Below are 21,210 nucleotides of genomic sequence, written 5' to 3'. Positions count from 1 at the left end.
ATGAAGGAGGGAGACTCAAGCCTTTTTTACCATTTGGTTCTGCTGGATTCCCTACAGCCCACAGTTTCATATTTATTACATTTAAATTCACCAGTTTGGGTTCAATTAACCTTAACTTTAATTCCTGAAAGCTAATGCAAAAGTACAGGATTCCATGGTTCTTGGAATAATTAAATATGTAACTCATTGTCGTTTCAGGAGGAGAAGATCAACAGGATAAGCGTGGAGTCGAGAGTTCGTAAAGACCGTGAGTCGCTTCCTCCGACAGATTTGAATTCCTGTATTGTTTCCACGGACGTTTTCTATCAACCAGGACGTTCAGAGGTGAAGATGAAACTCCTCATCCTCTGTGTCCTCAGCCTACCTCGGCCTGAAGAAGGGCTACCTGTTCATGTACAACCTGGTGCAGTTCCTGGGGTTCTCCTGGATCTTCGTCAACATGACCGTTCGACTCTTCATCCTCGGTCAAGGTTTGTTTAAAAAAAAAAACACACTAAATACATAATAATGTTTTTTTTATTGGCCACAATCTGGGTTTAAGTGCTGCGTAAAAGCAGAGATGAACAGGTAAAATCAGACGTTGACATAAACTGTATTAAAAGACACAACTATGTGTTTCTCTTTGCGTCTGACATCAAATCTGAGTACCGTATTTTTTCGGACTACAAGTTGCTCCGGAATATAAATTGCATCAGTCAAAAAAAGAAAAATTGTCACAGAGGAAGAAAACATATATTAGTCGCATCAAGTCGGGTTTATTGAGAAATTTATTTCACACAATCCAAGACTAAAAACATACAAGCGTGTTCAGTCTATGTTGTCTATAAGTTAATGTTTCAATAACTTTTTAAGTGGTACATGAGCAGGATATTTTTTTCTCAATCCTAGAGCGCCCTCTTGTGGCTACAGACGGTAATGTTTACTCCTGGGTTCATGCTGGTCAGCATGATTTACCATTTAAAATGGATATATACAGTAAGTCGCCCCTGACTATAAGTCCCAGGATCGGCCAAACTATGGAAAAAAAAAAGTTTATTATAGTCTGAAAACTTCTGTGTTTCCGATTTTAGGTCAGTTAGGATAATAAACATTAGTTTTATTTCCTAATGCCCGAATAATAAAATCGTTTTGCTTTAATTACACACTAAGATAATATGCCTTTAAATAATTTAGGGAGGGCCGGTGGATGATGTCGTAGCTTTCTTTAGGCTTCTAATAGGTTAATTCACAACATATTAGTTAATTAGAGGAGCAACTGTGGATGTATTTTAAGGCAACGCTTTAAACGCTGCTTCCCTAAGGGCAGACATGGGGGGGGGGGGGAATCAAAATAAATCGGGGATGATATCAGGAACAACATTTTGGACCTCTCCCTGTCTGGTTTATTCTTGGGCACCGTTTCCAGATGCTTGAACGTGTCGTGTCATCTGTCTAAGCAGTTATCTGCACGTATAAACAGCGAGAGGATGTGCAGCCAGCCAGTCAGGAAGAAAATGGGTTCTGTGTTGCAGAGATACACAGTTTCTGGTGCCAAATGTACAGATCCAGTCAAGGACAAAAGAAAAAGGTCATGAAGACGTTTTGTGGTCTGATGGGCCACGGAAAAGAGAAGACCGGAGGAGATGGGCTTGTGAACCGAGACGCTCTAGCTTCCACCAGCTGTCTGCACCCTTACTTTAGCATTACTGCTATTACTAACAACCGAGAGAGCGCGACGCAACTGTGAAGCCACACAAAAGGTTAATGCCTGTAAATAACCGTCCGTCCGTCCGTCCGTCTTCTTCCGCTTATCCGAGGTCGGGTCGCGGGGGCAGCAGCTTCAGTAGGGAGGCCCAGACGTCCCTCTCCCCGGCCACTTGGGCCAGCTCCTCAGGAGGAATCCCAAGGTGTTCACAGGCCAGCCGGGAGACATAGTCCCTCCAGCGTGTCCTGGGTCTTCCCCTGGGCCTCCTCCCGGTGGGACGTGCCCGGAACACCTCTCCAGGGAGGCGTCCAGGAGGCATCCTGACCAGATGCCCGAGCCACCTCAACTGGCTCCTCTGGACGTGGAGGAGCAGCGGCTCTACTCTGAGTCCTCCCCGGATGACTGAGCTCCTCACCCTATCTCTAAGGGAGAGCCCAGACACACTACGGAGAAAACCCATTTCAGCCGCTTGTATCCGGGATCTCGTTCTTTCGGTCACGACCCAAAGCTCGTGACCATAGATGAGGGTAGGAACGTAGATCGACCGGTAAATCGAGAGTTTCGCCTTTTGGCTCAGCTCTCTCTTCACCACAACGGATCGGTACAGCGCCCGCTTCACAGCAGACGCTGCACCAATCCGCCTGTCGATCTCCCGCTCCATCTTCCCCTCATTCGTGAACAAGACCCCAAGATACTTGAACTCCTCCACTAGGGGCAGCACATCCTCCCCAACCCGGAGAAGGCACTCTACCCTTTTCCGGTTCAAGATCATGGTCTCGGATTTGGAGGCACTGATTTTCATCCCGGCCGCTTCGCACTCGGCTGTGAACCGCTCCAGTGAGAGCTGTAGATCACGCCCTGATGAAGCCAATAGGACCACGTCATCCGCGAATAGCAGAGACGCAATCCTAAGGCCGCCAAAGCGGATCCCCTCAACACCTTGGCTGCGCCTAGAAATTCTGTCCATAAAAGTTATGAACAGAATCGGTGACAAAGGGCAGCCTTGGCGGAGTCCAACTCTCACCGGAAACGAGTCCGACTTACTGCCGGCAATGCGGACCAGACTCTGACACCGGTCGTACAGGGTCAGAGTCTGTAAATAACTGTATAGTTTCTATTTTTCCCTTTACATATTCATTATGGCCCAAAATCATTTATTCATAATGTTTCTTTATCATCTGTTATTATACTCTAATTGATTAATCAGCCAAATGTTTAATTGTGTGCTGAAAAATGCCACTAGACAAAACAAATACTATTTCTGTAGTTTATTAGTAAAACATTTTACTACTTAAACACTAACCCTCTAACTTTGTGAGCAAAGCTTAAATCAGTTTATTTGTAGAGAATAATAATAATGATGATGAAGATGATTATGATGAACTAACCGAACATTGACATCTGAGTTATTTCTCATAGCGGAAAGACAGTTGGAAAGCAATGTGCTGGTGGAAAGGCATTCTGTTTTTTTAAAATCCAGCGATATGCCAACAAACCAAACAGATATTTTAGGTTAACATAGCTAACTTCTCGCCTAAAAGCTTCGTAAAAGTTACTTTTATGTCACAGAAAGCGTAATTTATCCAGCTTTATTGACAGCTTTTCACTCCACCATTGCTGTTTCCGGTTAAAAAGTTCCAGACCTTATGGTCATAGATGAGAGCGGTAAATCGCATAGTTTGCTTTTTGCCTCAGCTCCTTTCTTCCCCACAACAGACCAGAGCAGCGGCTGGATTACTGCAGAAGAAGACCGGCTCCATCCTACCGTTGTAGGTACCAGATCGGCTCGGGCGCAACCCGATGACGTCATTATATGGCAACTCAACTCAAACAAACTAGATTATGCCCGCGGTCTCCATTTGTTACAAATCAATTTTATTTTGTTAATTTATGGTTATTTTCCTGTAAATTAGTCGAGGCATGAAAACTTTTAACATCATTTTGGAATGCTTGTGTGGTAGTCTGACAATTTAATCGGTAATTTTGCAGGATCAAAGTTACAACCTTAGAGAAATTTAATTCCTCCAATTTTTTTTTAAGTTGTGTAGGGAAACTAAACCATAAACTCATTTAATTTTTAATAAAAGTCAGCAGCCAAATTTAATTTTATCATGACATTCATCACTTTAAAATCACTAACGTTCATTCCTCCTTTTTGTACTGATGTTATTCTTTCTGATCACATGTTTTTTTATTATTCCAGATGAAATTGTGATGAATTTGATTATTTTTTTATTGTGGTATTTGGTACATTTAAGATATATGCTGGATAAATTAGTCTGGCTAGCCCTTCGCTTTTTGTTAACAATATTCTTCCAAACATTGAGCCAATTGTCAAATATTTGTTGATTTTTATTTTATTTTATTTTTTTTGTAAAATGGCTTGAATATTTGTTCAAGCTTTTGAGAGAAAAGAAACCGCTAAATTAACTTAATAAAATTGATTCGTTACAAATGCAGACCGCGGGCTCTATGTAGTTTGTTTGAGTGTCGTTGCCATAATGTGACGTCATTGGGAGGCGCTGGGACCATGGAGAATTTCTTCGTAAAATTGTCCGTTTACAAACCGCAATCCCGCTCTCGAATAAAACCTACACCCCGCTATAATTACTTTATTAGTAAGTCGTCCAGACAAATTACAATATTTTTCGCAATTGAGCAAACATTAAACCAACCATGTATAGTGACGTCATCAGAAGGTGCAGGACCCGAGTCGATCTGGTACCTACACCGTCATATATAGTAATAATAAAGATATGTATGAAAACATCTGTGAAATAAATCTCAGTAATTCTCTTTTTCTGGCATTTGACAGAGCGCAATCATTTTGATAATCCTAGGTGACCTAAAATAAATTAAAAAAACTCAGACAGTGATGAAGAAGTTATGTTTCTAAACATCTGAGATATTTTTATAGTGTGGACCAAAAGATGAAAACAGGAACAACTAGCTGCACTACTGCACGTTTTAATACCTTTTAAAATCAATGGAGGGCATAATTAGACGCTGGGCCGACTGTTTTTTTGTTGAGTGTTGGACGACAAAAGCTGAAAGGAGAGCCACACAATCAGGTTCAGGCTGCAGTGAGACACAACAGGAGTCCAGAGGACAGAGCCAGGCAGATCTGGCGTCCTGCTTCTGAGGAGCTCGGCACAAATGAGCTCATTTGAATAGAAACAGGAACCTGGATTTGTTTTGCAAATGATCGCCGTTATTTGTGGCGCAACGTGCCGCTAAATCCTGTTTGTCTCGGCGCGTCTCGTCCCCCACAGACTCGTTCTACGACACCTTCCACACCACGGCGGACATGATGTACTTCTGTCAGATGATGGCCGTGCTGGAGGTCATTAACCCCCTGCTGGGTCTGGTTAAGACCGGCTTCTTTCCTGCCATGATTCAGGTGAGAATTCAAATTCAATAAAAGGCAAAAAATGTAAATGATCAATTCTTCAAAAACATTTCTTTTTTTATCATTATTCTTAAAACATACTTTTTTCACATGATGTTATCATCATGTTTTAACAAGGTAAGGTAATCTCCATTTGCATAAAATTAGTTTAGGTGAGGTCTATTCATCTTATTATTATTTACAGTTCTGTTCTAAAAACGATCGTAACATTTCTTCACGAACAAAGTCGAATTTTTATGATAAAAATACAGGGTTGGAATTTGAAATTGAATTCACATGTTGAATTTATTTCAGTCAAATCGCTCTTTCGAAATCTCTTATCTCAGTTTAATTTCACTTGCACTCATCACACACACGATATCATATCATCGGCGAGGATTCTAGAGACAAACACAAAATGCATCCCCTGAAAAACTTTGATAATTTGCTGCTGTAATATTATATTATATGTAATACTAGAAAAATTTCTGAAGAAATTTAGCAAGGCGCCTGCCACTTGGTGCGTACCGTACCGTCAGAAATAGCAACAGGAAGCCACACTGCGAATTTCAGCTTCCTACGGTCTTCACAGCCCCCGCAACGGCCGTTGAAAGGTGCCATGTTAAGTCAATGGACCTCCTAGGAGCCTCTTGCTAGCAGCGTTGTCATGGAGACTCACTGACAGCTGCAGCCCTCTCTCTGTCTGTAAAGGCAGAAGAACTCTGGCTAAGCAGCAGTTGGTAGGACCTTCCTAAAGCTATTTCCGTTAGCAACATGCTAACGGTTAGCCGCTAGCATGGCTGTGTTCAGTATCACCGGGTGATGTTACTCTGTTAGTTTGGTTGAAATCCTGTACTGAGAAGTGCCTAAAAAGGGAGAAAATGCTAAAATTCACCAAATCTGTCAAGCAGAAGTTTGTACAGGCTTCCTAGAGCTACTTCCGTTTAGCAACATGCTAACCGTTAGCCGCTAACATGGTTGTATTTGGTATCACTGGGTGAGTGTACTCTGTTAGTTTGGTCCAAATCCTGTACTGGGATGAGCCTTAAATAGGGAGAAAAAAACGTCGTTTATAACGTTGCCATGGTAACTGAAAATGGCGGGTGGTACAAAAAAATACTTCATGGGATCAGCACATATGTTTTAATATACACACTGTGGGGATTATAATACAAAAATCTTAGTCTGCCACGCCAGGTTTCGATCCCACGACCTCTTGCATGCAAAGCCTGCACTTTCCATCTGAGCTATACTGTAGCGCCATATATGGGCATGCAGTATTGGGACCATAAGGGGTTTGGTCCCCCATTGAAAAGCATTGGATGTTTGACACCTGATAGCTTGGAGATGCTTTATGCCACGTAGCCCAAATTTCTTGTGGAGCTTTCTCTCTAAAGTAAGAACAGACTCTGTGAAGCAGAAGATGGTGAGACCTTTCTAGAGCTACTTCCGGTTAGCAACATGCTAACAGTTAGCCGCTAACATGGTTGTGTTCAGTATCACCGGGTGATTGTACTCTGTCAGTTTGGTCCAAATCCTGTACTGGGAAGTGCCTCAAATAGGGGTGCCAATACTTAATGTCACCAAACGTGACCAAAGTTTATTGGTCAGATTGGCCTCCTTTAGCAACTCAGCCTCACCACATCTGGGCCCAGAACTCAACATTTGACCAAAATGGTGTGTAGTGCCATTTCCCACATGTGGGTGGTGCTGTATTGGCCAAGTGGGTCGTGTCTAGGCATCATGCCAGGTCCTGTTGGAAGCAAAGACCCAATAGGAAAGCATGTAAAATCCAAAATGGGACAGTAAACTGACACATGGCTGAAAGTCACATGAAAATTTTAAAATGTTAAGAGGAAGTGACTGTGCGAATTTCAGATTTCTACATTAATCACAGCCGCTGCAGCTGGCGTCGAAAGTTGCCATTCTATCTCAATGGAACGTCTCCCACTGGCCCTCAGAGTTCCGTCGTCATGGAAACTCACTGACACAGCTGCAGCGGGCCAGTCTAAAATAAGTGCAGACACTTGGTGTCCAAGTCTGCCTATTGGATTATAATGGAGAACTTTGCCTCGAACAACGCACGATTTCTCCGGAACCGTAAATGGTAGAGACGTAATTTTTTCTGTGTTTATTTCGTAAAGGATAGGGGAAGAAGACTTGCTATCGGTTTTTGCTGGAAAAAGTTTAATAAAGGCGTAAAAAATTATGATCTAAAGGACATTTTTATGAAATTTCAGAAATCCTCTGAAAATGATCCAGAACAAATCGCTCTGGCTAAAAAAGTATAAGAGATATCAAAATAATTCTTTCACTGTGAGTATCAGCAGGCTTTTGATGACCATGTAGCTCATTTTCATATTTTTACAAAAATCGGTGTAGGCACAGCGACGATGTAAAAAAGTGGATGATGTGGGAAAATGCAGCTCCAAAGCGATTTCAGGATTTTGCACATTCGCTACTCCCGAACAAATTGTTCCTGTGGAAAAACCGTAACAGTTATCCACAAAATTCATTTTTCTTGAGTGCCAGAAGGGTTGGGACATTCATGTGTGAAAGTCTCATGTCTGTACATAAAACGGTTTAGGAGTAGCGACGATGCGAAAACATGTGATGTTTTGGATTTTTAGACGTCATTTTTCAAAACCGCTCCATAGGAAATGAATGGGGGAGGTTTCGGGTTTGTGTCGGTCTGAGGTGATTTGCGAAAAATCTATAAATGCCACATGAATGAGGGTTACATTTCCCAAATCCTGACAAAAATACCTACGTTTTGATGTATAATTTGTCTACGTAGAGTGAAAATTGAGCGAGTAAGGTCAAGTTGTTCGGAGTTTTGAAATCTTTAAAAAAGCTAGAGTGGGCCACTCTAGCGGTTGGAGAATTCCGTCATTGACTTTCATTGTAAACGATGATTTCGCTGATTTTTGGACATGAGCTTTGAGGAGTACCTGTGAGGAGACGATAAAAGATTTCCACATCCCGTTTTCACTTCTGAATAGTTCACAGATATATCTACAAACTGGAAGTTAAACGGTGTTCGTAGGTGAAAGCATGACGACACAGTACAGCGTTGAAATTGGTCATTTGGAGGCTTTTTTGAGGCTTTCTTTCTACCCGACTCCATTCATTCCTATGGGGGTTTTTGGGGGGTGTTTTCGCTAATTTTGTCGCCATGGTAACTCGAAACCCCAATAAAAGTAGTAGCACACATTTCGTAATCGAGTCGCAGGTTTTGATACCTATATTGTGGGGGTGCACGCTATGGTTCGGGCCGCATTAGCCGTGACGGAATAATAATAAAGAATAACTAGAAAAATTTCTGAAGAAATTTAGCAAGGCGCCTGCCACTTGGTGCGTACCGTACCGTCAGAAATAGCAACAGGAAGCCACACTGCGAATTTCAGCTTCCTACGGTCTTCACAGCCCCCGCAATGGCCGTTGAAAGGTGCCATGTTAAGTCAATGGACCTCCTAGGAGCCTCTTGCTAGCAGCGTTGTCATGGAGACTCACTGACAGCTGCAGCCCTCTCTGTCTGTAAAGGCAGACGAACTCTGGCTAAGGAGAAGTTGATAGGACCTTCCTAAAGCTATTTCCGTTAGCAACATGCTAACGGTTAGCCGCTAGCATGGCTGTGTTCAGTATCACCGGGTGATGTTACTCTGTTAGTTTTGTTGAAATCCTGTACTGAGAAGTGCCTAAAAAGGGAGAAAATCCTAAAATTCACCAAATCTGTCAAGCAGAAGTTTGTACAGGCTTCCTAGAGCTACTTCCAGTTAGCAACATGCTAACCGTTAGCCGCTAACATGGTTGTGTTTGGTATCACTGGGTGAGTGTACTCTGTTAGTTTGGTCCAAATCCTGTACTGGGATGAGCCTTAAATAGGGAGAAAAAAACGTCGTTTATAACGTTGCCATGGTAACTGAAAATGGCGGGTGGTACAAAAAAATACTTCTTGGGATCAGCACATATGTTTTAATATACACACTGTGGGGATTATAATACAAAAATCTTAGTCTGCCACGCCAAGTTTCGATCCCAGGACCTCTTGCATGCAAATCCTGCACTTTCCATCTGAGCTATACTGTAGCACCATATATGGGCATGCAGTATTGGGACCATAAGGGGTTTGGTCCCCCATTGAAAAGCATTGGATGTTTGACACCTGATAGCTTGGAGATGCTTTATGCCACGTAGCCCAAATTTCTTGTGGAGCTTTCTCTCTAAAGTAAGAAGAGACTCTGTGAAGCAGAAGATGGTGAGACCTTTCTAGAGCTACTTCCGGTTAGCAACATGCTAACAGTTAGCCGCTAACATGGTTGTGTTCAGTATCACCGGGTGATTGTACTCTGTCAGTTTGGTCCAAATCCTGTACTGGGAAGTGCCTCAAATAGGGGTGCCAATACTTAATGTCACCAAACGTGACCAAAGTTCATTGGTCAGATTGGCCTCCTTTAGCAACTCAGCCTCACCACATCTGGGCCCAGAACTCAACATTTGACCAAAATGGTGTGTAGTGCCATTTCCCACAGGTGGGTGGTGCTGTATTGGCCAAGTGGGTCGTGTCTAGGCATCATGCCAGGTCCTGTTGGAAGCAAAGACCCAATAGGAAAGCATGTAAAATCCAAAATGGGACAGTAAACTGACACATGGCTGAAAGTCACATGAAAATTTTAAAATGTTAAGAGGAAGTGACTGTGCGAATTTCAGATTTCTACATTAATCACAGCCGCTGCAGCTGGCGTCGAAAGTTGCCATTCTATCTCAATGGAACGTCTCCCACTGGCCCTCAGAGTTCCGTCGTCATGGAAACTCACTGACACAGCTGCAGCGGGCCAGTGTAAAAAAGTGCAGACACTTGGTGTCCAAGTCTGCCTATTGGATTATAATGGAGAACTTTGCCTCGAACAACGCACGATTTCTCCGGAACCGTAAATGGTAGAGACGTAATTTTTTCTGTGTTTATTTCGTAAAGGATAGGGGAAGAAGACTTGCTATCGGTTTTTGCTGGAAAAAGTTTAATAAAGGCGTAAAAAATTATGATCTAAAGGACATTTTTATGAAATTTCAGAAATCCTCTGAAAATGATCCCGAACAAATCGCTCTGGCTAAAAAAGTATAAGAGATATCAAAATAATTCTTTCGCTGTGAGTATCAGCAGGCTTTTGATGACCATGTAGCTCATTTTCATATTTTTACAAAAATCGGTGTAGGCACAGCGACGATGTAAAAAAGTGGATGATGTGGGGAAATGCAGCTCCAAAGCGATTTCAGGATTTTGCACATTCGCTACTCCCGAACAAATTGTTCCTGTGGAAAAACCGTAACAGTTATCCACAAAATTCATTTTTCTTGAGTGCCAGAAGGGTTGGGACATTCATGTGTGAAAGTCTCATGTCTGTACATAAAACGGTTTAGGAGTAGCGACGATGCGAAAACATGTGATGTTTTGGATTTTTAGACGTCATTTTTCAAAACCGCTCCATAGGAAATGAATGGGGGAGGTTTCGGGTTTGTGTCGCTCTGAGGTGATTTGCGAAAAATCTATAAATGCCACACCAATGAGGGTTACATTTCCCGTAGCCTGACAAAAATACCTACGTTTTGATGTATAATTTGTCTACGTAGAGTGAAAATTGAGCGAGAAAGGTCAAGTTGTTCGGAGTTTTGAAATCTTTAAAAAAGCTAGAGTGGGCCACTCTAGCGGTTGGATAATTCCGTCATTGACTTTCATTGTAAACGATGATTTCGCTGATTTTCGAACATGAGCTTTGAGGAGTAACTGTGAAGAGACGATAAAAGATATCCACATCCCGTTTTCACTTCTGAGTAGTTCACAGACATATCTACAAACTGGAAGTTAAACGGTGTTCATAGGTGAAAGCATGGCGACACAGTACAGCTTTGAAAATGGTCCTTTTGAGGGTTTTTTGAGGCTTTCTTTCTACCCGACTCCATTGTTTAATATGGGTTTTTTGGGGGGTGGTTTATCACTTATTGCGTTGCCATGGTAACTCGAAACCCCAATAAAAGTAGTAGCACACTATTCCCGACCGAGCCGCACGTTTTGGTACCTATATCGTGGGGGTGCACGCTACGGTTCGGGCCGCATTAATCGTGGAATAATAAAGAATAATATTAATATAGAGTCCGTTTAGAGGTGAATAGTAATAGGTGCCTCCATGCATTTGCATTGGGAGGCAGTGCTGTGCTTCGCACAGCACTGCCTCCTCATTGCAAATGCTATGGCAGGCGCCTAACTAGAAAAATTTCTGAAGAAATTTAGCAAGGCGCCTGCCACTTGGTGCGTACCGTACCGTCAGAAATAGCAACAGGAAGCCACACTGCGAATTTCAGCTTCCTACGGTCTTCACAGCCCCCGCAATGGCCGTTGAAAGGTGCCATGTTAAGTCAATGGACCTCCTAGGAGCCTCTTGCTAGCAGCGTTGTCATGGAGACTCACTGACAGCTGCAGCCCTCTCTGTCTGTAAAGGCAGACGAACTCTGGCTAAGGAGAAGTTGATAGGACCTTCCTAAAGCTATTTCCGTTAGCAACATGCTAACGGTTAGCCGCTAGCATGGCTGTGTTCAGTATCACCGGGTGATGTTACTCTGTTAGTTTTGTTGAAATCCTGTACTGAGAAGTGCCTAAAAAGGGAGAAAATCCTAAAATTCACCAAATCTGTCAAGCAGAAGTTTGTACAGGCTTCCTAGAGCTACTTCCAGTTAGCAACATGCTAACCGTTAGCCGCTAACATGGTTGTGTTTGGTATCACTGGGTGAGTGTACTCTGTTAGTTTGGTCCAAATCCTGTACTGGGATGAGCCTTAAATAGGGAGAAAAAAACGTCGTTTATAACGTTGCCATGGTAACTGAAAATGGCGGGTGGTACAAAAAAATACTTCTTGGGATCAGCACATATGTTTTAATATACACACTGTGGGGATTATAATACAAAAATCTTAGTCTGCCACGCCAAGTTTCGATCCCAGGACCTCTTGCATGCAAATCCTGCACTTTCCATCTGAGCTATACTGTAGCACCATATATGGGCATGCAGTATTGGGACCATAAGGGGTTTGGTCCCCCATTGAAAAGCATTGGATGTTTGACACCTGATAGCTTGGAGATGCTTTATGCCACGTAGCCCAAATTTCTTGTGGAGCTTTCTCTCTAAAGTAAGAAGAGACTCTGTGAAGCAGAAGATGGTGAGACCTTTCTAGAGCTACTTCCGGTTAGCAACATGCTAACAGTTAGCCGCTAACATGGTTGTGTTCAGTATCACCGGGTGATTGTACTCTGTCAGTTTGGTCCAAATCCTGTACTGGGAAGTGCCTCAAATAGGGGTGCCAATACTTAATGTCACCAAACGTGACCAAAGTTCATTGGTCAGATTGGCCTCCTTTAGCAACTCAGCCTCACCACATCTGGGCCCAGAACTCAACATTTGACCAAAATGGTGTGTAGTGCCATTTCCCACAGGTGGGTGGTGCTGTATTGGCCAAGTGGGTCGTGTCTAGGCATCATGCCAGGTCCTGTTGGAAGCAAAGACCCAATAGGAAAGCATGTAAAATCCAAAATGGGACAGTAAACTGACACATGGCTGAAAGTCACATGAAAATTTTAAAATGTTAAGAGGAAGTGACTGTGCGAATTTCAGATTTCTACATTAATCACAGCCGCTGCAGCTGGCGTCGAAAGTTGCCATTCTATCTCAATGGAACGTCTCCCACTGGCCCTCAGAGTTCCGTCGTCATGGAAACTCACTGACACAGCTGCAGCGGGCCAGTGTAAAAAAGTGCAGACACTTGGTGTCCAAGTCTGCCTATTGGATTATAATGGAGAACTTTGCCTCGAACAACGCACGATTTCTCCGGAACCGTAAATGGTAGAGACGTAATTTTTTCTGTGTTTATTTCGTAAAGGATAGGGGAAGAAGACTTGCTATCGGTTTTTGCTGGAAAAAGTTTAATAAAGGCGTAAAAAATTATGATCTAAAGGACATTTTTATGAAATTTCAGAAATCCTCTGAAAATGATCCCGAACAAATCGCTCTGGCTAAAAAAGTATAAGAGATATCAAAATAATTCTTTCGCTGTGAGTATCAGCAGGCTTTTGATGACCATGTAGCTCATTTTCATATTTTTACAAAAATCGGTGTAGGCACAGCGACGATGTAAAAAAGTGGATGATGTGGGGAAATGCAGCTCCAAAGCGATTTCAGGATTTTGCACATTCGCTACTCCCGAACAAATTGTTCCTGTGGAAAAACCGTAACAGTTATCCACAAAATTCATTTTTCTTGAGTGCCAGAAGGGTTGGGACATTCATGTGTGAAAGTCTCATGTCTGTACATAAAACGGTTTAGGAGTAGCGACGATGCGAAAACATGTGATGTTTTGGATTTTTAGACGTCATTTTTCAAAACCGCTCCATAGGAAATGAATGGGGGAGGTTTCGGGTTTGTGTCGCTCTGAGGTGATTTGCGAAAAATCTATAAATGCCACACCAATGAGGGTTACATTTCCCGTAGCCTGACAAAAATACCTACGTTTTGATGTATAATTTGTCTACGTAGAGTGAAAATTGAGCGAGAAAGGTCAAGTTGTTCGGAGTTTTGAAATCTTTAAAAAAGCTAGAGTGGGCCACTCTAGCGGTTGGATAATTCCGTCATTGACTTTCATTGTAAACGATGATTTCGCTGATTTTCGAACATGAGCTTTGAGGAGTAACTGTGAAGAGACGATAAAAGATATCCACATCCCGTTTTCACTTCTGAGTAGTTCACAGACATATCTACAAACTGGAAGTTAAACGGTGTTCATAGGTGAAAGCATGGCGACACAGTACAGCTTTGAAAATGGTCCTTTTGAGGGTTTTTTGAGGCTTTCTTTCTACCCGACTCCATTGTTTAATATGGGTTTTTTGGGGGGTGGTTTATCACTTATTGCGTTGCCATGGTAACTCGAAACCCCAATAAAAGTAGTAGCACACTATTCCCGACCGAGCCGCACGTTTTGGTACCTATATCGTGGGGGTGCACGCTACGGTTCGGGCCGCATTAATCGTGGAATAATAAAGAATAATATTAATATAGAGTCCGTTTAGAGGTGAATAGTAATAGGTGCCTCCATGCATTTGCATTGGGAGGCAGTGCTGTGCTTCGCACAGCACTGCCTCCTCATTGCAAATGCTATGGCAGGCGCCTAACTAGAAAAATTTCTGAAGAAATTTAGCAAGGCGCCTGCCACTTGGTGCGTACCGTACCGTCAGAAATAGCAACAGGAAGCCACACTGCGAATTTCAGCTTCCTACGGTCTTCACAGCCCCCGCAATGGCCGTTGAAAGGTGCCATGTTAAGTCAATGGACCTCCTAGGAGCCTCTTGCTAGCAGCGTTGTCATGGAGACTCACTGACAGCTGCAGCCCTCTCTGTCTGTAAAGGCAGACGAACTCTGGCTAAGGAGAAGTTGATAGGACCTTCCTAAAGCTATTTCCGTTAGCAACATGCTAACGGTTAGCCGCTAGCATGGCTGTGTTCAGTATCACCGGGTGATGTTACTCTGTTAGTTTTGTTGAAATCCTGTACTGAGAAGTGCCTAAAAAGGGAGAAAATCCTAAAATTCACCAAATCTGTCAAGCAGAAGTTTGTACAGGCTTCCTAGAGCTACTTCCAGTTAGCAACATGCTAACCGTTAGCCGCTAACATGGTTGTGTTTGGTATCACTGGGTGAGTGTACTCTGTTAGTTTGGTCCAAATCCTGTACTGGGATGAGCCTTAAATAGGGAGAAAAAAACGTCGTTTATAACGTTGCCATGGTAACTGAAAATGGCGGGTGGTACAAAAAAATACTTCTTGGGATCAGCACATATGTTTTAATATACACACTGTGGGGATTATAATACAAAAATCTTAGTCTGCCACGCCAAGTTTCGATCCCAGGACCTCTTGCATGCAAATCCTGCACTTTCCATCTGAGCTATACTGTAGCACCATATATGGGCATGCAGTATTGGGACCATAAGGGGTTTGGTCCCCCATTGAAAAGCATTGGATGTTTGACACCTGATAGCTTGGAGATGCTTTATGCCACGTAGCCCAAATTTCTTGTGGAGCTTTCTCTCTAAAGTAAGAAGAGACTCTGTGAAGCAGAAGATGGTGAGACCTTTCTAGAGCTACTTCCGGTTAGCAACATGCTAACAGTTAGCCGCTAACATGGTTGTGTTCAGTATCACCGGGTGATTGTACTCTGTCAGTTTGGTCCAAATCCTGTACTGGGAAGTGCCTCAAATAGGGGTGCCAATACTTAATGTCACCAAACGTGACCAAAGTTCATTGGTCAGATTGGCCTCCTTTAGCAACTCAGCCTCACCACATCTGGGCCCAGAACTCAACATTTGACCAAAATGGTGTGTAGTGCCATTTCCCACAGGTGGGTGGTGCTGTATTGGCCAAGTGGGTCGTGTCTAGGCATCATGCCAGGTCCTGTTGGAAGCAAAGACCCAATAGGAAAGCATGTAAAATCCAAAATGGGACAGTAAACTGACACATGGCTGAAAGTCACATGAAAATTTTAAAATGTTAAGAGGAAGTGACTGTGCGAATTTCAGATTTCTACATTAATCACAGCCGCTGCAGCTGGCGTCGAAAGTTGCCATTCTATCTCAATGGAACGTCTCCCACTGGCCCTCAGAGTTCCGTCGTCATGGAAACTCACTGACACAGCTGCAGCGGGCCAGTGTAAAAAAGTGCAGACACTTGGTGTCCAAGTCTGCCTATTGGATTATAATGGAGAACTTTGCCTCGAACAACGCACGATTTCTCCGGAACCGTAAATGGTAGAGACGTAATTTTTTCTGTGTTTATTTCGTAAAGGATAGGGGAAGAAGACTTGCTATCGGTTTTTGCTGGAAAAAGTTTAATAAAGGCGTAAAAAATTATGATCTAAAGGACATTTTTATGAAATTTCAGAAATCCTCTGAAAATGATCCCGAACAAATCGCTCTGGCTAAAAAAGTATAAGAGATATCAAAATAATTCTTTCGCTGTGAGTATCAGCAGGCTTTTGATGACCATGTAGCTCATTTTCATATTTTTACAAAAATCGGTGTAGGCACAGCGACGATGTAAAAAAGTGGATGATGTGGGGAAATGCAGCTCCAAAGCGATTTCAGGATTTTGCACATTCGCTACTCCCGAACAAATTGTTCCTGTGGAAAAACCGTAACAGTTATCCACAAAATTCATTTTTCTTGAGTGCCAGAAGGGTTGGGACATTCATGTGTGAAAGTCTCATGTCTGTACATAAAACGGTTTAGGAGTAGCGACGATGCGAAAACATGTGATGTTTTGGATTTTTAGACGTCATTTTTCAAAACCGCTCCATAGGAAATGAATGGGGGAGGTTTCGGGTTTGTGTCGCTCTGAGGTGATTTGCGAAAAATCTATAAATGCCACACCAATGAGGGTTACATTTCCCGTAGCCTGACAAAAATACCTACGTTTTGATGTATAATTTGTCTACGTAGAGTGAAAATTGAGCGAGAAAGGTCAAGTTGTTCGGAGTTTTGAAATCTTTAAAAAAGCTAGAGTGGGCCACTCTAGCGGTTGGATAATTCCGTCATTGACTTTCATTGTAAACGATGATTTCGCTGATTTTCGAACATGAGCTTTGAGGAGTAACTGTGAAGAGACGATAAAAGATATCCACATCCCGTTTTCACTTCTGAGTAGTTCACAGACATATCTACAAACTGGAAGTTAAACGGTGTTCATAGGTGAAAGCATGGCGACACAGTACAGCTTTGAAAATGGTCCTTTTGAGGGTTTTTTGAGGCTTTCTTTCTACCCGACTCCATTGTTTAATATGGGTTTTTTGGGGGGTGGTTTATCACTTATTGCGTTGCCATGGTAACTCGAAACCCCAATAAAAGTAGTAGCACACTATTCCCGACCGAGCCGCACGTTTTGGTACCTATATCGTGGGGGTGCACGCTACGGTTCGGGCCGCATTAATCGTGGAATAATAAAGAATAATATTAATATAGAGTCCGTTTAGAGGTGAATAGTAATAGGTGCCTCCATGCATTTGCATTGGGAGGCAGTGCTGTGCTTCGCACAGCACTGCCTCCTCATTGCAAATGCTATGGCAGGCGCCTAATAAATAAGCCGTTTAGAGGTGAATAGTAATAGGTGCCTCCATGCATTTGCATGGGAGGCAGTGCTGTGCTTCGCACAGCACTGCCTCCTCATTGCAAATGCTATGGCAGGCGCCTAATTATAGATTTTTCAGAATAAAAAGCTAACAGATGTGCATAATCAAAAAATATCAGAAATACAATTATAGAGCATTCAGTATTGTAAGAAAGCCCACGCTGTTTCTGGATAAATACATTATTGTATGAGTTAAGTTCTATTCCGTTTTATGCCTCTTTCCTTGTAAGTTTGAAATGTCCCATGCTCCTGAATGCACCATAGCTTTCTGACACTCGTGAATGCATCACACTGGTCTATGCTGTGCACGTTTGATCTTCCGCTTAAAAAGCTTTGCAGTTTCAAAACTCACGTCGGCTCTCGAGGTTTTATTGCACTTTTCGGCATAACACCGGTCTGTCTTTTGATCGGAAAAGTAGCATCTCGGTTGGAACAAGGAACCCAATCACTTGTTAATGTTGCCCTCAGTGGAGACAGATGCTAAGCTGATTTTTGGGATGTATAATCGGGGAAAAGTAGGCGGCGGCAGGAGCTGCTATAGACGGCGATTTGCCGCCGTTGACCGGCTACTTTTGACTGCCATATATATATATATATATATATATATATATATATATATATATATATATATATATATATATATATATATATATAATATACACACACACATTACTTTGTGTGGAATGTTGTGTGTATATATATAATTACTTTGTGTGTATATATTTAAAAATGTTTGTATATCTGGAGTGTGTAACAAAAATAATTTCCCTCTGGGATTATTAAAGTATTTCTGATTCTCCTCTGGCTGGGAGACGGAGGTAGCCTCGTGAGACCATCCTGATCTCGCGAGCTTTCAAGGTTTCACTCGCAGATCAGTCTGGCTACTCTCCGTTAAAGAAAATTTGGAGCCGTTCACCAAACGAACGTCCAATCAGCGTTGGCTTTGAGGCGGGTTGAGGCGTGACGCAACGAGAAGCGCGGCAGTTCAGTCTAAATAACATGGCGGCTTCAGCCGATGAAACTAGCGTTAGCGTGGCTATCGAGCAAGTTTTATCAGAATTACAGAGTATTTATTTGCTGAGCTAACGAGCCTTTACCTGCAGCAGCAAGAGTAGCTTGGCTTGTGGTTGTGTTTTCGTCACGAGCGACGACGAAGCATGTTGACGAGTACGTCATATGCTTCGTTGATCTGATTGGTTTATTTGGCCTGTCTATCACCAACATAGGCCAATCAGCTAACCAGTATTTTCGCCCCTTCCCAAAATTACTTCAACGGAAGGTTTCCAGATGGTTCAGTGTTGCCAACTCAGCGACTTTGTCGCTATATTTAGCGACTTTTCAAACCCCTCCAGCGACTCTTTTTCAAAAAAGCGACTAGCGACAAATCTAGCGACTTCTGGAGACTCTGACGTGAAAGCACGCATCGTTCATACTCTTGTCCTCCAGCGGCAGGTACTGCCGTGGGGCGCCCCCCCGTTCTCCCCCTCCCGCAGGAGTCCCTCTCAGCGCTGCAGTCAGAGCCACAGCATGTTTACCCTCATCGTCCAGACTGCAAAAAAAGCGCACATGCGCCGGGATTGACGGCGCATGTTGATCATAAATAACTGAATTTGAAATATTTTATCTTAAATAAAAAACGGCATTTGATTCACACAGCCACATGTTCATGTTTTACCGTGATTTGTAGGCTCCTTAGTGGACCACAAGAGAAAAAAGAAAATGTTGAAAAAAAGTTGAAAGGAAAAAATTTGTAACTCCGCCATAGTTTCTCTTTATGGTTCATTTTGCCGGTCTCAAACCCGGGTAAAGGAGGAGGGTTAGTATTGTAATAAAATAAACATTAATAAAAAAAAAATTTAAAAAATAACATAATAATAATAATAACTAGAATCATTCAACTTCTGAAGAAGTTGAAGAAGGCGCCCGCCTGGTGGTGCACGTAACCGTCAAAGGCAAAGCTTCCGAGTTCCTTGGTCGTAGGCTTTTATCACTTGGGAAACTTTTAAATCAAATCTTCTGAGTGTGAAAAGGATTTGTCTTCGTCAAAACCAGCCGACAGGAGAAGGTCTGCATCCAAGCAGCATGGAAAATTGGTGTTATTAAAACATGATTAAATACTTCAATGTAGCATGAAAAAATGAAATATGTGAATAAAAATGTTAAAGGCATTACAAACTACTAAAGGAAGTACAAACTCTGTGAAGCAGAAGTTGGTGAGACCTTCCTAGAGCTACTTCCGGTTAGCAACATGCTAAGCGTTAGCCGCTAACATGGTTGTGTCCAGTATCACCGGGTGATTGTACTCTGTTAGTTTGGTCCAAATCCTGTACTGGGAAGTTCCTCAAAAAGGGTGCCAATACTTAATGTCACCAAAGCTCACCAAAGGCCATGTGTCAGATTGGCCTCCTTTAGCAACTAAGCCTCACCAAATCTGGGCCCAGAACTCAACATTTGACAAAAATGGTGTGTAGCGCAATTTCCCACAGGTGGGTGGTGCTGTATTGGCCGGGGGGTAGTTCTTGCTGTTGCAATTTTTTCATCATTCATTCATTTACATCAGTTGTTCAAATTATTTATTTGTTACTTGTAAAAAAGAAAAAAAATATTCGGCACCCCCAGCGGGTTGCGAACCTGCGACCTTTGGTGCACCAGCCCAACACCTAAACCACTGTACCAAAACAAAGTGCCATGCTGAGCTCTGCATTTTTGAGAGGTCAACTGTGTCTAGGAAGTGGTTTTGAGAAGTGGTTTTTGGTTAATTTTGTCACCACGGTAACTTTAAATGGCGTCAGGTACAAATAGCACACTTCGCGGCGTAGAGACGCACGTTTTGATATATAGTTTGTGGGGGTACAGCCTACGGTTCGGGCTGTATTAACGGTGACGGAAGAATAAAAAACAATACTAGAAACGTTCAACTTCTGAAGAAGTTGAAGAAGGCGCCCGCCTGGTGGTGCGCGTAACCGTCAAAGGAAAAGCTTCCGAGTTCCTTGGTCGTAGGCTTTTATCACTTGGGGATTTTAAATCAAATCTTCTGAGTGTGAAAAGGATTTGTCTTCGTCAAAACCAGCCGACTGGAGAAGGTCTGCATCCAAACAGCATGGAAAATTGGTGTTATTAAAACATGATTAAATACTTCAATGTAGCATTAAAAAATGAAATATGTGAATAAAAATGTTAAAGGCATTACAAACTACTAAAGGAAGTACAAACTCTGTGAAGCAGAAGTTGGTGAGACCTTCCTAGAGCTACTTCCGGTGAGCAACATGCTAAGTGTTAGCCGCTAACATGGTTGTGTCCAGTATCACCGGGTGATTGTACTCTGTTAGTTTGGTCCAAATCCTGTACTGTGAAGTTCCTCAAAAAGGGTGCCAATACTTAATGTCACCAAAGCTCACCAAAGGCCATGTGTCAGATTGGCCTCCTTTAGCAACTAAGCCTCACCAAATCTGGGCCCAGAACTCAACATTTGACAAAAATGGTGTGTAGTGCCATTTCCCACAGGTGAGTGGTGCTGTATTGGCCGGGGGGTAGTTCTTGCTGTTGCAATTTTTTCATCATTCATTCATTTATATCAGTTGTTCAAATTATTTATTTGTTACTTGTAAAAAAAAAAAAAAATATTGGGTACCCCACGGCGGGTTGCGAACCTGCAACCTTTGGTGCACCAGCCCAACACCTAAACCACTGTACCGAAAAAAAGTGCCATGCTGAGCTCTGCATTTTTGTGAGGTCAACTGTGTGTAGGAAGTGGTTTTGAGAAGTGGTTTTTGGTTAATTTTGTCACCACGGTAACTTTAAATGGCATCAAGTACAAATAGCACACTTCGCGGCGTCGAGACACACGTTTTGATATATAGTTTGTGGGGGTACAGCCTACGGTTCGGGCTGTATTGACGGTGACGGAAGAATAAAAAGCAATAAT

General features: G+C 42.6%; 1 protein-coding gene across 1 annotated transcript in view; it reads left to right on the top strand.

Moving 5' to 3' along the window:
• LOC105931893 (very-long-chain (3R)-3-hydroxyacyl-CoA dehydratase) overlaps positions 1–21,210 on the top strand; it is a 28,349-nt gene that overhangs the window by 3,353 nt on the left and 3,786 nt on the right. Inside the window, exons 5-7 of the mRNA XM_012870777.3 lie at positions 199–247; positions 360–470; positions 4,957–5,084. Coding sequence (XP_012726231.2) covers positions 199–247; positions 360–470; positions 4,957–5,084 — 288 coding nt within the window. The remainder of the gene's footprint in view (positions 1–198; positions 248–359; positions 471–4,956; positions 5,085–21,210) is intronic.

Source organism: Fundulus heteroclitus, chromosome 4 (genome assembly GCF_011125445.2).
Source record: "Fundulus heteroclitus isolate FHET01 chromosome 4, MU-UCD_Fhet_4.1, whole genome shotgun sequence".
NCBI classification, from domain to species: Eukaryota; Metazoa; Chordata; class Actinopteri; order Cyprinodontiformes; family Fundulidae; genus Fundulus; species Fundulus heteroclitus.
This window is presented reverse-complemented; position numbering and strand designations above follow the sequence as displayed.